At 34.4% G+C, this 23,278-nt stretch overlaps 3 protein-coding genes and 1 non-coding gene across 4 annotated transcripts; 3 read left to right on the top strand and 1 right to left on the bottom strand.

The window, feature by feature from the left end:
- On the bottom strand, nucleotides 1,555–1,626 carry TRNAG-UCC. The gene has a single exon. It is a non-coding gene; the product is annotated as a tRNA-Gly (tRNA).
- LOC105158774 lies at nucleotides 5,747–10,232 on the top strand. Its single transcript, XM_011075635.2, has 11 exons — nucleotides 5,747–5,994; nucleotides 7,431–7,548; nucleotides 7,667–7,800; nucleotides 7,883–8,079; nucleotides 8,164–8,445; nucleotides 8,527–8,585; nucleotides 8,708–8,744; nucleotides 8,849–8,920; nucleotides 9,021–9,171; nucleotides 9,323–9,454; nucleotides 9,572–10,232. Exons 2-11 carry the CDS (start codon nucleotides 7,440–7,442, stop codon nucleotides 9,992–9,994), a joined length of 1,596 nt encoding a protein of 531 aa, XP_011073937.1. The 5' UTR covers nucleotides 5,747–5,994; nucleotides 7,431–7,439; the 3' UTR covers nucleotides 9,995–10,232.
- LOC105158773 (auxin-induced protein PCNT115-like) lies at nucleotides 11,835–16,304 on the top strand. The gene is made up of 5 exons (XM_011075634.2): nucleotides 11,835–12,141; nucleotides 13,359–13,559; nucleotides 14,729–14,901; nucleotides 14,978–15,080; nucleotides 15,700–16,304. The coding sequence occupies exons 1-5, from the start codon at nucleotides 11,890–11,892 to the stop codon at nucleotides 16,030–16,032; spliced, it is 1,062 nt and encodes a 353-aa protein (XP_011073936.1). The 5' UTR covers nucleotides 11,835–11,889; the 3' UTR covers nucleotides 16,033–16,304.
- LOC105158772 (auxin-induced protein PCNT115-like) lies at nucleotides 17,800–22,974 on the top strand. Its single transcript, XM_011075633.2, has 5 exons — nucleotides 17,800–18,096; nucleotides 19,374–19,574; nucleotides 20,582–20,754; nucleotides 20,826–20,928; nucleotides 22,292–22,974. Exons 1-5 carry the CDS (start codon nucleotides 17,881–17,883, stop codon nucleotides 22,643–22,645), a joined length of 1,047 nt encoding a protein of 348 aa, XP_011073935.1. The 5' UTR covers nucleotides 17,800–17,880; the 3' UTR covers nucleotides 22,646–22,974.

Raw genomic sequence — 23,278 nt, 5'->3', positions numbered from 1 at the left:
TGATAAAATCAGAGATAAACTCCATGAATCACACAAACTAAAACTGAAGAGAATAAGAATTCACTCTCATTCTTTTTGGAAAAAGATACAGCAGAGTTTAAATATGGATACAGAGGTCGGTTGAGGAAGAAATATCTGTTCAACTAACTACAACTGAATAACAGACTAGCGGCCACGTCAACAGCCACCTAAGCTACTAATTACAGCTAATAAAAGTGTGAATTACAATGACAGAAACGTTAGCAAGGAAAACACGTCTTCAGGGGAGTTCTTGTTCTTCTGCAGAAACAGAGTCTGGAACTGGAGTTGCTTCTGTTGTTGTAATGGAAGATGAAGCTGACTTTAACAAAGAGGCAGTTCTCGTAATTGGTCTACGCCCCGTTTCTTGGGTTAAAACTTAAATCAACACTATAATTAATAACGTAGAATAAGTCCATACTATTTAATGTTTTTGTGTTTTTTGCTGGCAAACAATACCCACCAAATGTGTCGGATCAAGAGGTTATGAGTTTGAGTCTTACGAATATTTAGATATAATTTTTCCTCGTTACAAATACAAAATTATACATGAAAATATTAAATTAAAGGTAAAATTAAAATTTTATACTATTTTTCTTTTTTTTTGCTAACATTAGTCTTTTCATCCAAACCCTAACAAAATAGGTAAGGTGTAAACAGTAAATTTTTTAGAGGAGATATAAGTACAACTTTAAAACTTCTTAAAGAGAAAGTGCAATTTTACATTTTCAGAGGATGTTTAGGTGTAATTGTCCAATTTAATATTAATAATTGATATATATTGATGATTAAAATTTATAATTAAATTGTAATTAATTCACTAGAAAAGAAAATAATACTCGAAAAATTAACAGAACCATCAAAAGGATTAACCAGCGCTTACGAGAAGTTAAAAATTTGTGCTACATCTCATATTTTGTACGATAATTGTCATGTATTTCTTATTTCCTTTTTAAGAAATAAGGTATATGTTAATTAAATTTAATTAATTCTAATGTAATAAATAAATATATAAATAAAATAATTGATATGTCTAATAAAAAAATATTCTCATCATGAGCAAATACAAATGCAAATTTTTCATATCGGTATAATTAATTATGGTTATCGAGTTTGTATATAGATAATTAAATAATTCATAACATATTCATCTTTTATTTTATTTTAAGTCAATTTTTCACTTATTTTTGTGGATGAAAAAGGTAATCTCAGCCCCTTATTATTGATGGTAGGTATTTTAATTTTAGGGTAAGTTATATTTTTTCAATTCGAAATATATTTATTTTTAAATTTTGCTATTGAATTTTTTTTTATTTACTTACCATTTCAATTTTGTGGAATTTACAATTTCCCATATATGGTCATTTTTTTTGTTGATTTTTTTATCGAAAAAATATCATATACTATGTATATTTGATATCAAATCACAACATTTTTAAATATCACATGTGCACTGCATGTGATTTTTTTTTATAAAAAAATTGGTTAAAAATAATTATAAATGACAAATTATAAAATTGCATAAGGTTGAGATAATGCGTTTGCCGGGAGTCGAACCCGGGACTATTGCTTGGAAGGCAATTATCCTAACCGTTGGACTACAAACGCTGAATGAAATTAAGGTTCTTGACATAATTATATAATGTCAAATGTAACTTAAATTATCAAATTGAATTATTTGTTTCAGTCAAATGATTGACAAATGTGGCTGACAAACATTTCTTGGCCGATGAAAAGATAAAAAAAAAAAATGCGATTGTTAGGTTGTACCAATGACCATAACTAATCTATCTATTTGAACATGAACTTGACATTAATCAGAAAGCCTTCTCTAATATTGATTCACCTTCTTTAATTTCATCTTTTAATTAGACCTCAAACAATACTCCCCTTTTTATTTTATTTGAAGATATCAACTTATATCCAATCTTTATAGAAAATCGACCCTTCTCATCATTTACCAGCAATATTAATATGAATTTATTTTTGGTGGTTTCAACACTCATCAGAAAACGCACTCAACGCATGTGCATAATTTAAATAAATGAATGGCTAATCAATTTTATAAAATATATTAACTTTGAACTAACAATACTAAAAAAAATAGAGATAATTACACCTTTTTACCCTGATGTTTGGTATAATTACATGTAGCTCCCCTGTGGTTTGTGAAATTATATCTAGCACCCATAAAGTTTGCTTTCATCTAACAAATAAGTTTTCTCGTTGGTCAAAATTCACTGACTTAGCTGAAATTAACAAAAAGTTGAATTTATCCTAGATTGATTTGTTACTGACTTATTGCATGTCAAATAATTTTTTCGGACTAAATTACCTTTATAACGGTAAAAATATACCTCATCTCATGCATTATCACATGTATGACGATAATTTTGATCATAAAAAGATTTATCTGATACGCAATAAATCAGTAATAGGTTAATTGGGGGTAAATGTAGATTTTTTTATATTAATATCAGCAAATTCGGTGAATTTTGACTGACGAAAGGGACGTATTTATTAGACAGAAGCAAACCTCAAAGGTGTTAAATGTAATTTTTTTAAAATATGTTTACAAATTGTCCTCCTCTCCTATCTTTTGAATACTGAAAAATATAATAATGTAATTAAAAATTCCACACACCTCTTCTTTTATACGAAACATTTTCGTTTTATTAAAACAATAAAAGAAATCGTTTGTGCTGACCTAATCTGCTCCGTAAGCTTTTAAAGAAAGTCGCTTTTCACACGTTCTCTTTAGGCCACGACTTTGAGAAAGTGATATAATTTAAAAGACTTTATTATATATTTATTCTATTAATATATATATATATATATATATATATATAAATTTGAAGGAAGTGTTTTGACCAAAATTGCTCAATTTTGACCAAACGATGAATTCTTAGAATTTTGTTTTTATTGTTTGAATTCATGAACTATGCGACATATACAATTACTTCAGAATAATAAAAGAAAAAAATTAATACATATCTTTATTGCACATAAAAGTTAAAATAATTTAAAAAATAAAAAATGATAGAAGGTTTGAACATATAATTCTTTCATTGAATTCTCATTAATTATTTTTATTTCATGAGTTCTTGAAATATGTGATAAATGTGTTAATGATTATTATCTTTTTTTATATATAATTCATATTTCTATCGTACTTATTTTGATTGTCTCTATACATAATATTAGTACTTAGCATGTAGTCCCGATATTATTAATTTTTATTTGATTGACTTATTATTATTTTTTTGCATATTATAAGTTGAACTTCGGTAAACTAATAATATATTTTCGTCACCTAATTTGCAATTTATCACTTCTTAAAAGTGCCTAATTTTTTTTAACCAAATTTTGAATAATATGTTATTAAATTCATACTTAAATTTATTCTTAGTAATTTTCTTCAATACTTATTCAATTATTTCAATTGATATATCTCTTCAAATGAATTTTTATTTTTTTAATATTGATGCGCTGTAATTTAAAAAAATAAAATTCATTTGTCTTCTACATAATTAAATTTTTATGAAATATTTTTTAATTATTAATTAATTTAATCTGTGTACCAAAAACTAATTTATTAATTAATTTAATCCAAGTCTAGGATGGGGCACACACAAATTTATTACATATATGATGGTCTTTAAAGGTCTGCAAATGAACCAGAACTCAACTTTCCCTTTCTCTGACTTGACTTCAGGACAGAAGATTTTGGTCAGAAAATGGACACGGATTCCTTCCACATACCATTCTTTTTCCTTTTCTTTTTTTTGGGTTTTTTTAAATAAATCATATTAATATCTTCTAAAATTAAACTTAATTACACAAATATCTTCGACAATTTAAAAATTACAAATATATTTTTAATGGGTGGTTGATGAAATTTAATCAGGAGATATATTTATAAAATTCTATCGTACTTGTAATTACAACTATAACTTTCATGATGTAAAAAAATAAAAAATATTAGTGTAATTAAATTTAATTTTAGGGTAAGTTACAGGAAATTCCCTTGAGCCTTGTCTTAATTATAAATATTCCTTTATTTTTTGAAAAATTACAAGTACCCCTGAAATTATAAATACCCTGACAAATACGCCATCTATAATGAATTGTCATAAGGAGGTATCTGTTAGGATATTTGTAATTTCATAAAAATATTTATAATTTTTTAATTAATAAGAGGTATTTATAATTATAACAAATTTTAGGGCCAAATTGTAATATACCCTTAATTTTAAGAATTGTGGATGTAATTTAGGATTGGTTTTTAAATGGTTGGGATTAAGAAGAGTATTGGAAGTGGTGAGATATGGTTTTGTGGTGGATTAAGTTCCTAACAACAACTAATCTCTACGGACTAGGGAAGAATGGTTGGATGAATTAGGTTTCACGTGGGCCCCATATGTATGAAATCCAAATAAAAATTAATATTTTCTATAATTGCAAAGTCCTAAACGTGCTATCATATGGTTTCTTATGAAGGTGGAAATTGATTTTTTAAAGGCATTTACGGCTAACATTACATGACCAAATTTAATTAATTCGTATTTTGGTGGAATACGAAATATTATTATAATAATAATAATACATAGGGATAATTATATTTGCATTTCTTGATTATGGTCTATTTACACATATCGCTCTTATTTTTTACATGATTGTGGAAATTATTCCTAACAACCAAAAAGTCGAGGTAGTTTGTATAATCGTATTGACGTTTTTAGAAGGTGTATGTGTAATTTTCTTAAAAGAAAATGAGATGATTTGCATAAACGATATATGTAAAAATAATTATCCCTACTATATAATGACGACAAATTGTTGTGATCACACATAATGTTAATATAATCATAATTAATTTACTTTTGGGTAAAATGCGACACGTTTCTCTATGAAAAATAATAGGTGAAGATCATAATTTTATTTTAAAAGAAAATGAAAATACGATCCTTTCAAGGAAAACTATAATTATGATCCTATAGCTATAAGGGATTGCAATTTTAGTTCCACAAGAACTTAATTTGACAATTAAACCTAAAATATTTTAAAAAAATAGCACAATAATGATAAAATCCTCAAGAAATTGAAAACTCAGCTAGAATATTTGACATGTACACTTCACGTGAGATACAAGTTCCAGCCAAAGTTTGTAATTCCGATTGATTTTATCCTTAATGTACTAATTATTTTACATTATAGGCTTTAACTGTTGAATTAAATTCTAACAAAATAAAATTTTCACCTCTATAATTACAAGATCAAAATTATAATTTTCTCGATCTCTTTAAGCAGGAAATTACAATAAGATTTTGTTTTAAAAATTATGAGATTACGGTCAAAATTTTTATATCTATTAGTATTTTCACGTACAATTACCCATTTAATTTTGACACGCAACTCAATTAAATAAAAAACAACCTAATTCAAACAATTTCCATATTATCCATTGAATCATCAACTATTTCAGTTACCAACTTGTTACAACCATCATGTGACCTGAACTCTATCAACTCTTTTTTACCCTCAAAATTCAGTACAAAGCTGACGCCCATATGAAAATTCTGCCCAACTTGTAACTCAACCAAAACACGTATACGTCTTAATTCAAAGGCATGGGCTTCTGTGGCAGTGTAATTTGACGATGTTTTCGCCATTCGGTTATAAAGACCCAACAGGACTCTGATTTGAATATTCCAACATTCTAGACACCTTTTCCTGTTCCCACATATGACTTTCTATGCAAGAACCCCAGCTGCTCAAGATTGAAATACTGAAGCAGCATCGCAGTTCATCTAAACTCCATGTTTCCGTGGTCGAGCTGCTTCTTTCTGCAGTAGGGTTTTGCTTGTGTTCTTGCACAGTTCATCAATCCTTCGTCTACAGAATTTGATAGCTCAGCGTTTGCAGAAGAGGGAAGAGAGAGAGAGAGAGAGAGAGAGAGAGTTGGGTGGTTTTCCGGTGAGTTTTTTCTGGTTGTTTTTTGTCTTTCTTGTTGCTTTGGATTTGTGCTTTTCTGCATGTCATGTGTTTACAGGGATTCAGACACTGAACAGGTACAACGTTGTTTAAAACGAAAAAAAGAAACAACACGACCCTCCGAACTTTGGCAACTGTCTCTCCCGTCAGTGCGTCATGGCGCCTTTTTTTTTTGTTTTGAATTAGTTCAGGGGGTTGCGTTGCGCTTATGACAAAACGATCTTCTGAACTTCTGCCATAAAAAAAAAGAAGCTTACTACGGCTCGTGTCAATGGGTTGCAGTCCTTTTAAAAGTTTAATTAGGAATGGCGTTGCGCTTTTTCTTTATTAAGGTCTGTTGCATTTAACCCGCGTTTATGGAAAAAAAATTGTTCATGTGTAGGATTTTCAGCATTCATTGTGTACTTAAAAGTGGGGTTTTAATATAGACGTGGTCATGATCGTGGTCGTGAATCCTAGAAAGCAACTGTAAGGGAGGGGACATAAATCCGACGTCGGAGTACATGGTACTAGAAAATAGAATCCGAAAGGAGAAAAATTCAATCTTCTTTAAATTTTCACATACTTCAAAAACATGTTTATTTTCTTTGAATTCTCTTCTTCAGGCATATATGACTGCTTTTTTTCCACCTAATCCTTTAACTAAAGCTGTATATATATGCCTCATTTTTTCTATGGAAATTGAGGCCCTTTTTCCTCTTGTCCCACTATGATTTTCTGGGTAAAAAAGGGATGCTCTTTGACCTAATTCACTTTAATTTTTTCCCATTTGTTCACATTAAAGCCACATTTCTCTAATCCTATCTTTTCAAGTTCTTTTATCATAATGCAACTGCATTGGTGGGGAGGGGGTTATACCCCTAGATGCTTAGACCAAAAAAGCTGCCATATTTACTCCTTATGATAGATTAGGCCCTTCCTTTGATTTTTTATTACAAATCTTATTATATTTTGCACTATACTTAATAAATATAGGTCACTTGTATGAAAATTATTTGGTTTATTTTATTTAAGATAAGATTTTATACACGTGACGCGCATATATTAAATGCAATACAAGATGCAGTTGCATCTTAGATTGATATAGCAAATCCAACCAGCAACACCCTCCCCCTCCCCCCGGCGGCATGCCTGTTTGTATTTTATACACATGATATGTATATATTAAATGCAAGTAGAGAATCCAATCAATCTCCCGTGCATACGTGTTTGTGTTCATGCGCGAGCTTGAGTCTAAGCAGGCCCCTCGTATATGTCTATTATCTCTGTGTGTGTGGAAAAAGTAAGCTCACCTCAGTTGTAGGTTAGGTACTTCTTTATTTTTAAGTACTTGGTTGCTATGAATTTGTGGTTAATTTCATAGCCAAAACCATTAGCAAGACGGAAACTAAAACTTCAACGGTTAATTTGGTTGACAGGTTAAAGAAATGGGATCGATAAATGGCACGTTGCCTCTAATTCTTATTGTCATGGTGATGGCCTTAAACTTCACACAGCTTGCAGGTCTACCGCTCTTGTCCACCAGCTCTGTATCAGGTAATTCACCGATACATCTCTTCTGCGTCTGAAGTTTCAATGAAACAGGGGTGTATAGCATGAGTTAGAAATTGTGAAGAAGTATAAGAAATTTAATTACTTGAGTTTTGAATTTCAGGACGAGTTTTAGCTGAAACGAATAACGTTTCAGACTCAAGTAGACACTTGGATGATACGGTAAGAGTCGACCCTTTAGACGGTTTGAAGAAATATAGAGGAGGATATGACATAACCAACAAGCACTATTGGAGTGTGAGTATCTGTTTCTCCCTATCTTCATCCCCTGGAAACAGAACTTAGTCTGACAATTTACTATGTTTGTTATCTCGTACAGTCGACTGTTTTTACGGGCATACATGGATATGCTATTGCAGTACTATGGTTGCTATGTGGTCTCGGATATGGAGGATTTCTCCTTGTAACAAGAAGTTGTAAGAGTCGGAGGGAGCTCACGAAGAGATCACCTTGTCTTAAGCAGGACTGTTATCTGCAGCCTCTTCTTTTCCTTGTTGTCTTTACGATCCTTGCTATGTAAGTACCAATACTCGTTCTTTTCGTCTCATCTTATTGGAAAATGTAGAACAGGCCGTTTAGATGTTTGTGCTGTGTTCCCAGAATGGCGACTTGCGTGGTTCTTGGAGGGAATGCAAAGTTCCATTCGAGAGCAAAGACGGTGATTGACATTATTATTGACACAGCGGATGAGGCTTCCAACACGATATACAACACAACTGGAGCCATGAAAGAAATGAGCAGCACGTTGGGTGAAGTGAATGGAAGTTCTGGCGCTACCAGCTTCCTGATTTCAACGTCCCGGAGTCTCGATGCTCAGGCTGCTGATATAGCAAGACAAGCGTCCAAGAACCGGCGTTTGATTGATAAGGGCCTCAAAATAGTGTATGTTTTCTTCTTTAGATTTGTATGCATTTTGTTGTGTGTCATTGCAGATTGATGACTCGTTCTTTTTTATATTGGCAGATATATAGTAACGACAGTGATAATTTCACTGACATTAGTAGCTGTGATTGCTCTATTAGGTGAGACGAAAGCAATTGCTTGCCTTCACTCAAAACAACCATAATTCATACTTCCATTTCCCTCTTTACATCAGACTAACTCCTACAGAAGAGAACTGACAAGAATGCTGTTCTATATGCAGTCTCAGGGATTCTAAAATTTCAAAGGGCTCGTCAAGTGTAAGTGCACCGGACATATCCTTAGTTTGTCGACTCATTCTGTACGCCAATTTTTATTAGGTAAAACGCAGACGTTCTCATGAACTTCAACCTATCTTCTGCAGACTAATTGTACTTTGCTGGATTCTCACTGCCCTCTGCTGGTTCTTCTTTGGGATCTATTTCTTCCTACAAAAGTACGTCCTATGGTTACTCTGCTCGATACGAACAAACACATATACACACATGAAAATACAGAGAAGGAGTGAGTATTAACGGGCTGGTTTTATTTTCCAGCTTTGCCGGAGACACGTGCACAGCACTTGAAAGCTTCCAGCAAAATCCCTACAACAACAGCTTGAGTTCCATTCTCCCCTGTGACGAACTGCTTTCAGCAAAATCAGTCCTGGACGATGTCAGCGTAGGAATATACGACTTAGTAAATGAGGTAAGATTGCTTGTAAGGAAGAATATCGATGTACAGTCTATGTTTTTAAGTTCCTTGATCTAAAACTTGACTACTAAAATGATTTAGTTTCAGACGTTCTTTAATTATGCTGCACACAGTTCACGTTTACCTACTCGAGAAAAATTTGCAGGTGAACGGTAACATATCTAGATCATACGGAAACATTGTTCAGATATGCAATCCTTTCTCACCACCACCTATGCATGAATACCAACCATGGAACTGTCCAGCTACTTCAATCCGAATAGGAGACATCCCTCAGGTAAGAATAATCGAACTCAGCCCTGATATATGGAACTATGCCAAACACAATCTAATAGTACTACATGAGATGTTGATTTTTCTAACCTCTCATGTGCTGTTGTTTTGGTCTCTGAAGGTACTGAGAATGCTGGCTTGCCCCGACACTGAGGGTGAAACGTGCAACGGAGGAATCCTGGTCCCAGCCGGCTACTACAACTCGGTTGAAGCTTACACTACTTCAATACAAAAGTTTCTGGACGTTTATCCCGGTATGGACAGCCTAGTCCAGTGTAAAACCGTAGAAGATGCCTTCTCCAAAATCCTTGATGAACACTGCAGCCCCTTAAAGAGATACGTGCGGATGGTCTGGGCAGCGCTGGTAGCCCTGTCAATCTTAATGGTGGCCTTGGTTATCGTCTGGACGGTAAGTGGCCGCCACAACGAAAACCGTCATTCTTTAGGCAGTTCTGTGAAACCACACTCTAACACAGCAGATATGCTAGAATCTGGATTAGCAAAGACAAGCAACGATGGCTCAAAACCCGGTTTAGGCTTGTAAAATAACTAGAGATCATAGGAAACTACAGTGACACAATCAAATTCAGAAGCTCTTGATGAGGTTGTACAGGTAGGAAGATCCTAGTTTAGGTAACACAACAAACAGGAAAAACACTTTTCCTAATTTTTTCTTCACACAAGTATATAGGAATACAAGATTGCCATAGATGGGGACAAACCCCTTGATGGCATGTAATGAATTTTTTCCACCCAATAAAAGCCATTTTATTCATTTGTTCTCAGTGTTTTGTGTAGAAATTTTTGCAATAAATATATATGGATGTGCATAGATCAATATATATGTAGACTTTTTAGCATATATGATCAGATAATAATGGCATTTACGACTAAGGCGTGGGGATGGATGGATACCGATCATCTATACCATATATAATTGAAGATGTGAATCTACGACACGTGTAACATTGACGGAAATATATAATGGAGGAGTACTAGTTATAAGAAAAATTGCAAACAACTCTTTATTATATTGTAAACGAGCAAATTTCTCTTTATGAAAAAAAAAATAACAATTTATCTCTTTTTAAATTACTTCATTTTAAAAAACATAGTAAGGTAACTCGCTATAAAGTGCGATCTCAAAGTGTTCTCAAATAGGTTATGGATCTAATAAATGTTTTACCATAAATGAACTGTACACGGAGAATTTAAAGTATTTTGTGGATCCATTTATGTACTTGAGAGGTTCACTTACAGTGCGCCACGTGTAATAATCCTAGTTCGTATAAGGTCACATAAATCAATCGTCTTCATCTACGAGGATTTTAAATTGGGTTTGAGTTCGACTTTGGACCGAGTCGGGTTGCTTCTCTCCAGCTTCCAAATACCCGAGTAGGGATCCGTGACCCGACCCCGTTCGAGGGTGCGGATCCTGGTGACTTTCCTGTAATAAAGGCTTCCCTTTGACGACATTTCTATCCTTTTGCCTACTATTCTCAAATTCCCCTATCACACGTGAAATAGCCTCTTGGACTTTCTCTCTCCTTCAGGTAATTAGAACTAAAATCGTATCAGCAACTCTTTAATCTTGTCACTTTATTCTTCAACTAGCAACTCTTATTTCTTCACTAAATCATATCAGCAACCCTTCCAGTCACGTTATTCTTTCATTACCAACTCTAATTTCTTTACTCATTATATCTGCAGTAGTAGTTATGAAATACTTCTTCATCGAAAATTCTAACTCAAGTCGAATTTGATCGGATTTGAACCAATTATATAGCAAGTGCTACGCAGTTGCTACGGCTAATGATAAATGATCATTCACATAGCAAATACATCACACTTCTCTGTGATTGGTGAGGTTCGATCGAACTTGATTTGAATAATGAATTTCTCTTCTCAACTCATCTAGAATCCAATCTATCCAAAATAATTTGCACCTTCGTATCTACCTCACCAATCATCCTCTCAACTAGTGCGAAAACTTGGGAAAGTTGGACAGCATCGTTAGTCGTTCTTCCACAGCCTTACTATTCTCCTGTCCACCATCGCGATTAATCTATTACATGAAGTACATTTATATATAGAATTTTTTTAATTGTACGATTTATGTAAATCATAAAAAGCAAAATAATTAAATAATCACAGTTAATATATATGTATTAGAATTTGAGATGAATTGGGGCTGAATGGGAAAACCCTAAAATTAATAAAATGGATGCATTGTTAGTGAACAAAATATTATTAGTCCTTCAGTATTGTTCCTACTATCGTTCTTGCAGTCTTCTGTATAAAAGTAAACGAGCTATATATTTTCACAACCTTACACGTGTTTGTCCAGACGGCCCACAACGGGGATAGAACACAATTTGGAATACAACTCTCTCTCTCTCTCTCCCTTTTAAATATCAGTCTTCATTTATCGTCACACACATGACTTGCAATTTAGTTCAATTCAGTAATTCTCAAATGGCAGTGAACGTGCCGAGAATCAAGCTGGGCTCGCAGGGCCTTGAGGTGTCGAAACAAGGCTTGGGGTGCATGGGAATGTCAACGAGCTACGGCGCGCCCAAGCCTGAGCCCGAGATGATCGAACTTATCCACCACGCTATCAACTCCGGCGTCACATTTCTCGATACCTCCGACGTCTATGGTCCTCATACCAATGAGATTCTCCTCGGCAAGGTTTGTGTTCCTGCTGCTCTCTTTCGCTTGCTATTTTGGAGCTATAAATACTTTTACTAGATGTTCAGTAGTGAGGTTAAAGCTTTTTTGAATTTTGATTTGGAAATTCTCCCTTTTGGATAAGATAAATTATTTATAGACTTCAATTTAGTGGTTTATATCCATGATTGAAATGCGTTTTTCATGAATTCTAGATTGGATTCTATGTATCCAAGCAAACGGGTCAGTTATGTTGTCACTAGAACAGAGCTGTTATAGTGAAGTTTACATTCCTGCACAAATATACCTATTGTGACTTCTGATGTTGCATATTACGCCTACTTACTTTCTTATGTTAGTTTGATTAATTGTTGATTTCAATTTTATAACTAATTCATGGAGTATATTTCCATATTTGACTGTGATAAAATCAAGCTCATATATGCACCTTATTATCTTGTTTCTGAAATAGACGTTTTTCTAGAATACTGTGTTTCAATTAATGGCTGAAACTCAGATTGAATGAACTCATGAAACTGAATTTTTTTTTTCCTTCTTAAAATTTATCAGGTTGATATAATTTGCTTGAGATTACTGTGTATAGTTTTTCTATTTTAATTTGGACTTCCTAATGATTAATCAGCAATTCTGCCACCGGGAGTGAGGTGTACTTTTTAAAAAATATGAACTAAGTGGTAAATGATAGTTATCGGACAAGAAAAGAGATAAGTATTATGACTTGTGCTTTACTAAACATTTAGATTCATTAGTGGACGTGTCTCCAAGCTTCATGTAAGCTCTCATGGCTCACATGATGCATACATCTGTAATATATTCAGTCCCCAGTTTGGTTTTTGGTTTACTGAGCCATACAAAATACTATACTAAGTTACATAGTTATTTACTTTTTATACTTTGGTTATTTTTTTAAATTATTAAAACTAAAAAGTTGAAAAGTAAACAAATGCTAGTATGGTATTAGTTAAATTTCTATAGCAATACTTAATACTATTTCTTAAAAAACAATATCAGTAAACCAACTACCAAATTTTGCTTCCCATTCGGTATGGCATCTTTGTGTACTGAAATTTCGTTTTCTAGTTCAGTTTCACCACATGAACAACCTTTTGGTAGAGTATATGAAATTTTACTATGTTTTCTTAATGAAGCACGAATTGCCCGAAACTGGTCAACTATGGTCAGCTCAAACTCTGACTTACTAGTTGCAATCAGTGCAGGCTCTGAAAGGGGGCATGAGAGAAAAAGTCCAACTGGCTACCAAGTTTGCGGCAATGCACAAGGATGGAAAGATGGAAATACGTGGTGACCCAGCATATGTGAGGGCTGCATGTGAGGCAAGCTTGAAGCGCCTTGACGTTGACTGCATTGATCTCTATTATGTTCATCGGATTGACACTCGTGTGCCAATTGAAGTCACGGTTAGTACACTCCTCAATAGACACATTATTTTGGATCTGTATTCACTGTGATGCTTGATTTTTGTGTTTTGTGACTATGGTTTACTTGTAATTTTATTTTGCATGTTGCTATATGTGCGTCTGATGAAGATTGTTTACTTCTGAAGAGTGTTCTGCATTTTCTTTGTGTTTTTCCTTGAAAAGTTGTGATCCGACTGATTGAAGTTTAGTTTTAATTGGAAGATGAAGATCTTGCAACCTAGCAAACACCAAAATAACCAACAAATACAGATTTTATGCACCTGTGTTCTTGGGTGTCTGTGTGTATGTATGAATGTGAGTGAAAAAGAGACAGAAATGGAGATGGATAGAATATTTCTGTAGACATAACAATCTAAGGTTTCTTATAGCAACGATAGCTGAATAGTTTGTAGAGAGAAGTAGATCATCTCTATGGAAATATAGTGTAATTAGGCACCAGTTATTCTAATTATGGATTCTGGCTGAACTGCAGCTCCATAAACAGAAACAGAGATGGATAGAATATTTCTGTATAAATAACAATCTAAGGTTTCTTATAGCAATGATAGCTGAATAGTTTGTAGAGAGAAGTAGATCATCTTTATGGAAATATAGTGTAATTAGGCACCAGTAATTCTAATTATGGATTCTGGCTGAACTGCAGCTCCATAGACAAGAATAATGCTGCTGTTTTTGTATTGTGTAATGCATGATTTTTTCATTCCTTGGTTTCACCTCACATTTTCTGGAAACGCATATTTTGCTTTCTCATGCCTGTAATAATTAATTATTTGTTATATATAATATAGGAACTGATTAACAAGATTATTTGAACCTAACATGTGGTTGACAAGTACTGCACCGGATGGTGGGATGTGAACCTGGGAATTTCTTTTCCGCTGCACTATGGTCTCAGTGATTCTTAAATTTTACCACTTATCGAATAAGCTTCATCTCTATTTCCTACTTTATCAGCTCATATGCTGCCTAGTCATGCATAAGGATAATGTGGCACAGAATGGTAACTTATCAAACAGTGTCCCAACTTGTAATGATATTTGGTTGTTCAAATATGCCTTGATATTTGGTTTCTCGTTTATTCTGTGCCACATTTGCTTGGTTTTTGCTGGGTCATCCCTGATGTCTTATCTTGTCCCATGTTTTCTAAGATGGGAGAATTAAAGAAATTGGTTGAAGAAGGGAAAATAAAATATATTGGGCTCTCGGAGGCATCTGTTTCAACAATCAGAAGGGCTCATGCTATTCATCCCATAACTGCTGTTCAGAACGAATGGTCATTGTGGTCAAGAGATCTGGAAGAAGAACTAGTTCCTGCATGCAGGTAAGAAACTTCTGCAGTTCTTATATGTTTTGGGAAAATAGTAATGTTTTGTTTTCTGCTTGTCATGTGATTTTAGGGAGCTTGGTATTGGGATTGTACCATACAGTCCACTTGGACGTGGTTTCCTCTCATCAGGTCCGAAGTTGATACAGAATTTGTCGGAGGGTGACTTTCGTAAGGTTGGTCCTTATCAACACTTGTAAATCTCAATCAGAAGACAAGGATTTAATTTTTTGTGCATATATACTATAGGTCTTTTCATTTATTTTCTTAATCTCACTGCACTTGAACTAGTGCCTACTCTTAACTTCTTCAGTGGTTTGCTTTAATTTTTTCTTTTTTAAATTGCATAGTTAAAAGATTTATCAACAAATTTAGGGGTGTGCATAATTCAGTTTACTGGATGAACCGAATCGGATCCGGAATTTCGCTTTGTTACTCGGTACGAGGTGTTTCCAAAATTTGGTATTCTATTCGGTTTTGGTTTTGGGTCCTGATTAACCGTATTGATTGGCCATTTGATGTCTGGTGTCCAATTCTCTGACTGGTCATTGATTCATATCTGTTCAATCTTGTGTTGTGACAATGTTTCTGGTTCAAGTTTCCTGGAAACTAATAAAACTAGCCTTGGTCCTCTTCAGATGGTCCAAAAACATTGTTCGATTATGATTCATGAGCCTGTGGCTTCATAAGTATTTATGCATGAATGATTTTTTATGATGAATATTGTTACTTCAACTATGATGATACCAGGACTGCTTTCATTTGTAGATATAAAGTATGTCAATTTTTTTGTAGATTTTTCCGAGGTTCCAGGCGGAAAATCTTGAACATAATAAGTTGGTATACGAACGGATATGTGAAATGGCTGCAAGAAAAGGCTGCACCTCATCTCAACTAGCATTGGCTTGGGTTCATCACCAAGGAGATGATGTGAGTCCCATACCTGGTACCACCAAGATTCAGAACTTCAATGAAAATGTCGGAGCTCTATCTGTGAAGTTAACACCAGAAGAGATGACTGAACTCAGCGGTTTGGCTGATCTTGTAAAGGGAGAGAGGCATGCTTACATGGCAAGTACATGGAAATACGTGGACACGCCACCACTCTCCTCTTGGAAGGCTGAGTAGTGATGTACACCTGAAGACCTGCCCTGGTCTGTCTTGAAGGCTACAATACCATGCAATATGTCCTGAGTACTCAAGTAATAGAAAGTTTACTCCTACTCTGCATTACAAAATGTGTGTTTGTACTCCTATATATTGTCTATTACTGTATGTGTGTTTAATGAGTAGTTGAGTAACTAATGAAATAAACAGTACTGGGTGGAGAAGTGGTCCGTTGGAGCTCCAGCAATGTGAATGGAAATGAGAAAATGATCATGTTCAGAGACTTACAATGGCATCGAGGTTTTTGTGAATGTTTTCACTGTTTGTATGCTATAACGTCACCGCTCTAGAAGTTGTTTGTCTCAGATGATTAACATCACTGTAGGACAAGTATATAAATCACATTTCTCAATCAAGTACCTAATCTCATAATACATATATATGTGTGTGTGTGTTTAACAGAAACAACTTAGATATATATTACTTCAGCAAAATCGACTTTACCTGATAGGAGTTGCACGAATTTGCCTCCACGAAAGGTTTCAGAAAAGGGGGACAGTTATTTTAAGCAAAATGTCCAAAATGGCAAGAAGCTGTTGTCATCGCCAATTAGTCATCAGTGTCGTTGCCTAGAGCAAAAGTTGATTTGCGGACTAGCAAACTCAGTCAAACACACCATAGCTGGGTGAGTTCCCTCGCAGGATTCACCTTCTTGTCCATGAGTTGAATGAGAGATGCAGAGTCAGACTTAACATAGAGCTGAGATATGATGAGCTTTTCCCGAGATAAGGCCATTACGCACTACCCAACGTTCAGCCACGATGTCTATGTGAGCTAAAAGAGCAGTGATAAAGTTGGAGTTGGAATCTCTTAAACCTCTTTTACTTGGAGTGATAGGACTTGGGTGGTGTAGTCAATTTTAGGATAATTTTTGGAGATTGGGTGGAAGAACAAAGAACAGCTGGTAAGCTGTGGGTTGATGGGGCATGTGCCAACTCGGGATGAGCATCAGCATTTCCATGGAGTATGATTCGAACCATCAGCACAACCTGGACATCAAACCCCATGGAAAAACAAGTTGTTTTGGTTTGAGGTTGCAGGCTGCTAAGCCGGACAGAACATCAGCTGAAACAGCAAAGCAAGTGTGGAATAAAATCAATAAGATAGATGAGATGCTCCAATCATTGGAAGATGAACGAGACATAATTATATTCTTCTAACAAAATAATATAATCTATAGTGATATATTATAATATATTTTGGGAATAATTATATTCTCTTTTTCTGAAATTTGGTATTGTTATACATAGAAGTTCTGTAGTTTAAAAAATTTCATCTACCACACCTTAAATTTGCTTTTGTTTAACAAATAAATTATTAATTAATCAAAATTCACTGAATTTGTTGATATTAACAAAAAAAAACTAAATGAAAATTGATATATACCCGCAATTGGTTGGTTATTAATTTATTGCAAGTCAAATAATTTTGTTTGTACTAAACTATTCTTAGAAAAAAAAAATATACCTCATCACATACGATAATATAATTTTTTTTAAACTTTGTGTTAATATCAATAAATTTATTTGTTAATTAAAAAGATATTTTTTAAATTATAAAAATTTATATATAATTACATTAAACGCAAAACTTGAATAGTAGACATTGTAATTAACATTTAGTTTTATTTAATTTGAAAGAAGAAGATGGTGGTACAAAGTATATTTGGGGGAAGCAGACACGTGTTCTTCGTTCATTTACGCGCAATGGCCGTCAAATACATACTCTCTCTCCTTTATCTCTCTCCACCACTTAATTGGCTTCCCCAGTTCTCTTTTCGTTCATCAGTTCAAAACCATTGCGCCTCAAATGGAAGTGAATGTGCCGAGAATCAAGTTGGGTTCGCAGGGCCTTGAGGTGTCGAAACAAGGCTTGGGGTGTTTGGGCATGTCAACCAGTTACGCCCCGCGAAAGCCGGAGCCCGAAATGATCGAACTCATTCACCACGCTATCAACTCCGGCGTCACATTTCTCGACACCTCAGACCTCTATGGTCCCCATACCAATGAGATTCTCATCGGCAAGGTTCGTTTTCCTGCCACTCTCCTTCGCTTCCAATTTAGGAACTGGAAATACTATACTGGATGTTTAGTGGTGAGGTTGAAGCTTTTGAATTTCATGTAGAAATTCTTCCTTTTGGATGGATAAATTATTTATCAAGTTTAATGTAGTATTTTGTATCCATAATTGAGAAGGGTTTGTCATGAATTCTAGTTGTAAAGATTGAATTCTAAAGTATCGAAGCGAAAGGGTCAGTTATATTGTCGCTAGAATGGAGTGAAGCTTATAATCCTGCTCTAATATACATATTGTAACTTTTGGTCTTACATATTAGCCTACTTACTTTGTTATGTTAGTTTGTTTAATGGTTCTACAATTTCATGACTAATTCATGGAGTATATTTGCTTCATTTGATATTAATTATAAGGGACCATATAAAACATGATAGACTATTATAATGCATTTGAGAGATAAGAGACCAGGAAGATGAAAAGTAAAGATGATGGACTAATGAAGAGATTTGATCTTCCTTTTCAAAATTTATCAGGTTGATATAATTTGCTCGAGATTACTGGTAAGGTATTTTCTATTTTAATTGACTTCCTGACGATTAATTCGTTATTCTGCCAGTGGGAGCGAGGTGGTCCTTTTGATAAATTTAACAACTATAAACTGAGTGGCAAATCATATTTCGTCGTATAAGAAACGAGGGAGTATTACAACTTGCACTTTACCATACCCATTCAGAGCTTATTAGTGGACGTGTTTCAAAAGCTTCATTTCTGCTCTCATGGCTCTCTTATGCGTATATTCACAATTTGAGTCTTCAACTCGGTTTTAATTTTTCGTTTTTCAGTATACTAAGCCTTATAGAATGCTGTACTAATTCATATTTGTTCTGTATTTAAATATTTTATATTCTTTATATTTAGGCTTTAATTTTATATTTTGGTTATTTTTCTAAATAATCAAAACTAGAAAAGCAAATAGCAAATGCAACTATGGTTTAATTAAATTTTTATAGCAATACTTATTATCTTTTCTTCAAAAAAGTATGAGTAAGCTGAAATACCAAACTCTGTTCTGTATTTAGAGTGGCAGTTTTGCTTACTGATTATCATTTTAGTTCTGTTTTACCTTATGAATATCCCTGTTTTGGAGTGTATTTACAATTTTTACTTAGTTTCTTTCTTAGCAAAGCATAATTTGCCTTAAAATATATGATTTCCCTCTCTAATGTACCTGTGGTTTGACTATGGTGAACTCGAACTCTGACTTACTAGTAGTTGTAACCGTGCAGGCTATGAAAGGAGGCATGAGAGAAAAAGTGCAAATAGCTACCAAGTTTGGGGTAATACTGAAGGATGGAAAGATGGAAGTACATGGCGAACCAGCATATGTGAGGGCTGCATGTGAGGGAAGCTTGAAGCGCCTTGATGTTGACTGCATTGATCTCTATTATGTTCATCGGATTGACACTCGTGTGCCCATTGAAGTCACGGTGAGTACTCTTCAATGGAAACGTTATTCTGGAACTGCATTCAGTGTTATGCTTGATTGCATATTCTGTGACTAGTTCTACTTGTAATTTTACTTTTCAAGCTGCTATATGTGCTTCTGATGAAGATTGTTTACTGCTGAAGATAGTTTTGCTTTCCTTGAAAAGTTCTGATCCAACTGATCAAAGTTTAGTTTTACTCGAAAGATGAACATCTTGCAATGTAGCAGACACCAAAATCACCAACAACTATAGATTTTATAGATCTTTGTTCTTTCCTGTGTATTTGGTGTCTATATATATGTATGATCTGAGGGAGAAAGATATGGAAACAAAGATCATGTGAATATCTCTGTATAAAAAACAATCTAAGTTCTCTTATAGCAACGACGGCTGAAATTTTGTAGAGAGAAATAAACCATTCTATGCAAAACTATATATAGACACAAGTTATTCTAATTATGAATTCTGTCTGAATTGCAGATCTGTTCACTAGAATAATGCTGCCGCTTTTGTAATTGTAATGCAAGGAGTGGTGTTTTCATTCCTTGCTTTCATCCTCTCATTTTCTGGAAACAAATATTATGCTTTCTGATGCCTGTGATACTTTATTATTTGTTATATATTAGGAACTGATTAACAAGACTAGCTGAACCTCAAATGTATTCGACAAAACATTAAGTGTGTGTTTGACAATTATGGCACCGTATTGTGGGACGCAACCTGGTTATTTCTTTTCCCACTGCTTTAGGATCTCAATGTTTGTTAGTGATTCCCACTTCTCAAACAAGTTCAGCTCTTTACATACTTTATCAACCTGTATGCTGTCTGGTCATGCATAAGGATAGTGTAGCACAATATTGAACTGTATCTATCAGTGAGTCAACTTGTAATTATATTTGGTGGTTCAAGTATGCAGTCATATTTGGTTTCTCATCTATTCTGTGCCCATTTTCTTGGCTCCTACTAGGGTTATTACTAATATCTTATATTGTCCCATGCTTGCCAAGATGGGAGAACTGAAGAAATTGGTTGAAGAAGGGAAAATAAAGTATGTTGGCCTCTCGGAGCCCTCTGTTTCAACACTCAGAAGGGCTCACGCTGTTCATCCTATAACTGCTATTCAGATTGAATGGTCATTGTGGGCAAGAGATGTGGAAGAAGAACTAATTCCTGCATGCAGGTAGGAAGCGTTCTCCAATTTATATGTTTCAGAAAACAGTAATATTCTGTGTTCTGCTTTTCATATTTCAGGGAACTTGGTATTGGGATCGTTCCATACAGTCCACTTGGTAAGGGTTTCCTTTCATCAGGTCCCAAGTTGATACAGAATTTGGAAGAGAGTGACTATCGTAAGGTTGGTACATATCAGCACTTTTGCAAGTCCACTCAGAAGACACTAATTCAATTTTTTTTTTGTGCATATAGAGTAACTCTTTTTCTTCATTTATTTTCTTACTCTCACTTGCACCAGTACCTACTAACTTCTTCAGTTTGTTCACCTTCATTTTTTTTTAAATTGTTGAGCTAAAATATTTTTGGGTCAGAAATTGGTTGAGGGTTAAGGCAACGGTAATTATATCTTTAAGATTGAAATTTGATAATTGTCACAAGTATTATCTTTTACTGTAGGGTGTCTGCACTCTTTGTCTTATTTTGGTCACTATTTTTTGGGCTCTCAATGGAGTGCCAAATAAGTCATTCTAGTCCTCCAGGCCCATATTTTAACTGATAATGTTCAAACTTCAAAATAGAAGGGTGGTTTCTGTATTTTGACTATGTAACAATGGCGTGAGTATAACTTCCCATTTTCCACTTTATAGAGATAAGGTTGTGACTTAGTCCATCTTATCATCAATTGATAAGATAGAGTTAAAAAAATATGAACGTATAAATTTATGCGAATCCATATATTAGTCCAATTAATGCGTTCTTTCACTTTTATGAGAGTATCTCCATATAAATCTAATTAGCTATTTTGAGAAGAACCACTAGTAGAACTCTGGAGGATCTATTTTGGATGTCAAAGAAACCACTAGTCATTTTTTCTTGATGGACGCAAAGATCAACATACTAGACCTGAAAAGGATGATAGATCCATTTGTCATACAAGAAAAACATAGCAATCCGTTCATAATTTAAGTTGTACAAAAGCTCTTATGAGGTTCGTAAGCCCTGCCTTTATTATAACTGTCTGATTTGAGTTAATTTTACCTACAGCTCTATTTACCATCATTTAGGTTTCATATGAAATCAGCTAAATTCAACTCTGAACTATATGTTGCACACTTTCCAATTAGTTAGCTGTTGGTCATCATGATTTCAGTTGGAGTTAGGATTGACATCATGATGGATAACACTACAACTTCGGTACTTCAAGATGACACGATACATGACATCTAGGTCATGCTGCACTGTCACTATTTCTTGATTGGCCATTTGATGTTCAGTTTCCAATTCTTGGCTGGTCATTTATTCATGTCTGTTCGATGTTATGCTGTACCAATGTTTATTGTTCAGTTTTTATGGACATAGTAAAGGTAGTCATGGTTCTCTTTCACATGGTCCAAATATCTTTGTTCCTTATGGTTCATGAGGCTCTGGTTCCAAAAGTATTTTTGCATGAAAGATTTTGTATGGATGAATGTTGTTACTTCAACCATGACGATACCAACACTGGTTTCATTTGTATGCTAATATGGCATGTCAATTTTTTGTAGGTTTTCCCAAGGTTCCAGCCTGAACATGTTGAAAATAACAAGGCGGTATATGAACGGATTAGCGGAATGGCTGCAAGAAAAGGCTGCACCCCATCTCAACTATCATTGGCTTGGGTTCATCACCAAGGAGATGATGTGTCCCCCATACCTGGTACCACCAAGGTTGAACACTTCAATGAAAATATTGGAGCTTTATCTGTGAAGTTAACACAAGAAGAGATGACTGAACTCGGTGATTTGGCTGCTGCTGTTAAGGGAGAGAGAAATGTTTTCATGAAAAGCACATGGAAATACGCAGACACGCCGCTGGTTTATGAGCCAAATCAGCCAATTCTATCTTATGAGCGTGTATGAGCTCTATCTGTGGTACGCATCAGAACACCTGCCCGAGTCTATATTGAAGGCTACATTACAATGGAGTAAATCCTGCAGTACTCAAGTAATAGACAATTTATACCTGCTCTGAACTACTAAATGTGTGTTTCTACTCCTATTCTCTATTATCAAAGGTGTGCTACTGATTGCTTAAAAAGTAACTGATGAAATTAGCATATGTTTAGTGGCATGGAGAAGCACTTCATCCTTGGAGCTCCAGCAATGTTAACGGAATTGATTGTTGTGCATTCATCTCATGAAGATGATGAATGTTCAGTGACTTGGGATGGCATCAATATTTTTTTGAAAACATTGTTTTGATGGTCCCAGAAGGTCAGTCTGCAGAGAACTCAGCTTAGATGTTCCCAAGTTTATAAAATATTTTAATATACTTATAAAAAACTAGCACCATCACATGCGATGCACTTATGATAAAGTTACTATTAAATAAAAGGGTAAGGTTCAGTGATTACGAGAAGAAAATAGGAACATGGATTTTTCACGCACTAATGAGTGAACGCCAGTGAAGAAATGAAATACAACACTTAAGGGATGACTAGGAGACACTAGTAATCGAAAATGAGGACATTCAACGGGTGATTTTAGGGTGTT

The sequence above is a fragment of the Sesamum indicum genome, linkage group LG3 (genome assembly GCF_000512975.1).
Source record: "Sesamum indicum cultivar Zhongzhi No. 13 linkage group LG3, S_indicum_v1.0, whole genome shotgun sequence".
In the NCBI taxonomy this organism is placed as follows: Eukaryota; Viridiplantae; Streptophyta; class Magnoliopsida; order Lamiales; family Pedaliaceae; genus Sesamum; species Sesamum indicum.
The sequence above is the reverse complement of the archived record's forward strand: the minus strand, read 5'-3'. Positions and strand labels throughout refer to the sequence as shown.